Source organism: Aspergillus brasiliensis (genome assembly GCF_001889945.1).
Source record: "Aspergillus brasiliensis CBS 101740 unplaced genomic scaffold ASPBRscaffold_17, whole genome shotgun sequence".
In the NCBI taxonomy this organism is placed as follows: domain Eukaryota; kingdom Fungi; phylum Ascomycota; class Eurotiomycetes; order Eurotiales; family Aspergillaceae; genus Aspergillus; species Aspergillus brasiliensis.
The window spans coordinates 609,436-613,908 of record NW_027137458.1 but is presented as its reverse complement, the minus strand read 5'-3'; the positions used below and the strand labels follow the sequence as shown (position 1 = coordinate 613,908).

Sequence of the window (4,473 nt, the reverse complement as noted above, 5' to 3'; positions counted from 1 at the left end):
CTCATTCTGAAGCCGGCGTAGTGTCTTGTCGCGGTTCCTGAAGCGCTTGACAGTACCCTGGAGCGACTTGGTCGACTGAACAGCGGCTGTGATTACAGCTAGCACCGAGGCAGCAATGCTCAAAGGATCTGCCATGATCATTGTCTGCTGTGCGATAGTTAGGTTGCCCTGTGGGAAAGTTGTAACGGCATTGAATGAAGCCGCCAGATAACTCCTTGGTTGAAGACGTACGACTTGAACTATCGCTTCTGAGATCGATATAACCCCACAAGTTTGCACCCGATTGGTTGAGATTAGCGCCGTGGCTCAATGATTAACTGATCACCTCAGAGGCATCCCCGCTCATTAGACAATCATTTGGGTATGCTGCGCAGCAATCCACAAATTCTAATGCTGCCCTTGGGACCTACTTCAAGGCAGTTTGAATGAAAAGACGCGTTCGTAGAAGATTTATACAGTAAGATTGGATCTTTCATTGAATTTTTGGGTCTCCCGACATGAAAGGCTGTAGTCTGTACTGCACTGTGAACGCGTAGAGCAGGGTATAATGGAAGGATGATTCTAGGATGCGGCGGAAATGGTGTGCCAGACCTACCGGCGCTGAGCGCCGCCCGAGACCTACAACTTGACCGCATGGACTCCGCTCTCGCCTTCGAACAGGATCGTTCGAACCGGATAGACATGTTGAGATATCTGGACGGAGCAAGTAACCACTCTGATTAGGCTCATAGACCCATTCACTTTGGCCCATGCAGCTAGAACTAGCGTCTGGAGTAACACTATAAGCCTAACAATCTATTAGACTTGCAAACTGAAGTAAGCACTAGGGATCCTTAAGATGCGTAGTAATGCGTATGACGCACAGCATATGTCTACGTGTAATATAATCCACGGTTGCGCGACCCACCCCTTCGAAAACACCATCTCCGATCTCCTACCACCTGAGGCAATTCAACCACCACTTATGCTACCAAAAATGCCTATCCCATCAAAGATGCTGGTGAAGCAAGAAGGCAGGATTCTTCTTGCCATTGAAGCTATTCAGAAAGACCAAACCTCCAGTATTCGCGAGGCAGCACGTTTTCACGATGTTCCTCAAACCACCCTTCACGCTCGTTTAGCTGGACAAGGCTTATTAAAGATAAGGTCCATGCACGTCAAACATCACTAAAATATGAAGAAGAATCTCTTATCAAATGGACTCTCTCTAGATAAGCAAGACGCAAGTCCCCGGCCGTCTCAAGTCAGAAATATAGCTAATATAATGCTTTCCAGATCATTCAACATCCGAAGAAGTAGGCATCAACTGGGCTTCCAGCTTTGTCAAACGCCATGAAACTCTGCAAACATAATTTACTAGACGATATAACTACCAAAGAGCTAAAACAGAAGATTCCGAGATTATAAAAGACTGGTTCAATCGGGGTTATGAGGTTATTCAAGAGCATGGGATCTTATCAGAAGATATATACAACTTTGATGAAACAGATCTTACTATAGGAATAATTGGTACTACAAATTTGGTGACAAGTTCCCAGGGAGCTGGTCGGCCATCTCTAATTCAACCAGGGGAGCGGGAATGGGTCACCTCAATTGAGTGTGTTCAATCTAATGGAGAGATTTTACCTCCGATTCTGATCGTCAAAGCCAAAACGCATCTACAAGCATAGTATGAAGATCAATCCATTCTTTCTACCTGGAGGATTGAGGTCAGCGATAATGGTTGGACTACCGATATCATTAGATTCGATAGCTTCAAAAACACTGTACTCCGTTGATTAGAGGCAAATCAGTGGGGAAGTACAGCCTCCTAGTCCTCGACAGCCATGGAAGCCATCTAACCCCTGAATTCGACCGAATTTGTGCTGAAAGTGAGATTATTTCTATTCTTATGCTTACTCATTCTTTCCGCCTGCTTCAACCTTTTGATATTGGTTCTTTTAGTACACTTAAACGCGTGTATGGTAGAATAATTGGGAAGCAAGTACACTGCGGCCGGAATCATACCGACAAACTTGATCTCTTAGAAGCCTATCCCAAAGATCACTAACATGCTCTATCAAAATCAGATGTTATCAATGGGTTTAGAGCAACAGGTCTAGTTCCTTTAGATTCTAGTCCAGTGCTTAATAAACCAAATATTCGCTTGATAATACTGCCATCTCCGGATAGCCAGTCAAGTGGCTCACTGCTCCAAACTCCACACAAAGTAAGGCATCTTTTGGAGCATCAAAGTACTGTGAAGCGACTGCTTCAGAAATCTCAAGCAAGCCCAATCTCACCTGCACGATTTACACTACGGCAGCTCTTCAAAGGTTGCGAGCTTGCAATAACAGAATACAATTATACTTGCTAAGGAGAATGAGGAATTACGTGCAATTCGAGAAAAGCAGCTACAAAAGAAAAAGAGCTCAAGGAAGCCGGTGGTCTACAAGGAATGCGCTACTGTAGAAGATGCTCAGAAAGCTATACAACTAGAAGAGGGGGTTCAAAATAATCAAGATCTAGAGGTTGAACCTCAGCCTCAACCTACGGAGAACCCCTCGCACGCGCCTCCACGCTGCAGCAATTGCTTCAATATTGGCCACCGACGTACACAGTGGTCTAAAGCACCTAGTAATTAAATATATAACACTTAAAGGCTTCATGTTGAGCATATAGGGCAATCCTACCAGGGGGTGGGCCGCACAACCGTGGATTACCTAAATTGGAAGGCTAAAGATAAGCACGGTTCACGTTTGTAGATTCGTGCATCCTGAATGCCCGGTTATGAAGATAAATGCCTTGTAGATGCATCGCTTACATGATGCGTACAAGAGCTGCTAAGCACTTATCGAAGCAGACACATTTCACCATATAACCAAAGTATCATGCTTTGTCAGGACGTTACCGAGCTGGGGAAATGGAACCGTGCGGACCAGGCTGAGAAGGAGCGCCCTAGGGAAAGCAGTATATCACAATCCAGGTTGGCAGTATAAAGTTATATCTCGAGCCGAATAATAAATTCCCACTTAGAATTCAGATTCTTCGACCAGCCATTCCAAGACTTGTCTATATGCTTCGTAACATACCGACTTTGCCGTCCATACCTGCGCGTAAGGTCTTCCATATGCAATCTTCATTCATAACTTTCCGCGACGAAATGTAGCACGTCTCAATGAAACACCCTAATGATAGTTGATGATCATGAGCTTTGATTGTCTCCAAGCTATACTTCAGTATCATAACTAGATAATTCAGTTTAGAGGTGTCTTAGCTTGTCGGCACTGATGTCATGAGACTACTGAGATCTTTGCACGGCGCGATTAACTTCTTCCGGTAAAGATTGCGGTTTGTAGCAACAATGCCAATAACTTGATCCCGCACGAATTTCTGAGTATCAGGTCTTCTGGTGTCAGTGATCTCCGTACCCAGCACCTACGGCTCGGGTCCGGACCCAACCACCTCCCTCGTTCAGCCGCCTTCAGTAAGCTCTGCCAGCTCATTTCTCTGTCTTTCTTGCCTCGTTTGAGAAGTAACTAGAAACCATAGGAGTTCGTCCGGCAAAACCTGGACAAATCACTGCCACAACCAATAGAGAACCTTCATAGACGGCCTAAATATCTTAAATAATTCTTCTAACTAATTCCCCTTCTTGTCATACAATATGTCAGTACTTTATGAGCGCGAATGGTTCAGCTTTATCCTGACTGGAACGAGCGTTCACTGCTCGAATATAAGCTTTTCCAAATACGGTCTATTTAGGACTCAATCGGATCATTTTTAACCCACCCTTTCCTACTTCTGGGGAGATTTAGTCAAGTTGACTAGACGCCCAGTTCCGCCATACCTGAGAAAGGTATGGTCTCTTAAGATTCAAGAAAGAGTATTAAGCATCTGGATAAGGCATGATAAGTGTGTTTTCACCTAAAATACCTGAATTTGTTCAAATAAGCGATTAAATCTTTATGAACGAATTGATATATTGAATCTTCCACACTCATGGCTATAATATCCCCTGTCAATGTTCCTGCGGTGAAAGTACTTTACGAAGTAGAGATGAACAATTACCTGAGGCCCTGTCTATGGGACACCTTGTTATTTTACGGCATCTATTAATACTCGTGAACAATTGGTTCCAAGTATAACTTAAATACTGCTGTATGAGTCCCAGAAAATGGGACTAAATAATACAAAATCAGAATCAGGATGTCCTTTCCGATCCGGCTTTTTAAGACTGGTCTATCAGGATAGCGGGAAGACTGAAAAGTGCCTAGAAGCGTCTGTGGAGTTGCTCTATAATCGCCATAAATTTTTAGAGACGTGTCCATTATCCGAGGAGTACTACGTAGTAGTGACTGAATTCCATCAATTTGGTCATGGTAGATGCTGCCATAAGTATATCAGAGCTGGGAGCTCTTGGAAAGCCAGTATCAGATAAGACACCATCCAAGGGCAAGATGAAAGACTTGAGTGTGTAATTTTCTTTGTTAC

General features: G+C 44.0%; 2 protein-coding genes across 2 annotated transcripts in view; one reads left to right on the top strand and one right to left on the bottom strand.

The window, feature by feature from the left end:
• Nucleotides 1–976: 976 nt before the first annotated feature.
• ASPBRDRAFT_200430 (uncharacterized protein) lies at nt 977–1,352 on the top strand (the record flags this gene model as incomplete). Its single annotated transcript, XM_067621433.1, has 2 exons — nt 977–1,115; nt 1,276–1,352. 2 exons carry the CDS (start codon nt 977–979, stop codon nt 1,350–1,352), a joined length of 216 nt encoding a protein of 71 aa, XP_067474525.1.
• A 2,725-nt stretch (nt 1,353–4,077) lies between these two features.
• ASPBRDRAFT_59258 (uncharacterized protein) overlaps nt 4,078–4,473 on the bottom strand; it is a gene marked incomplete at both ends in the record, with an annotated part of 1,711 nt that continues 1,315 nt past the window's right edge. The window contains one exon of the mRNA XM_067628028.1: nt 4,078–4,091. Within this exon, the coding sequence (XP_067474524.1) occupies nt 4,078–4,091 (14 nt within the window). The remainder of the gene's footprint in view (nt 4,092–4,473) is intronic.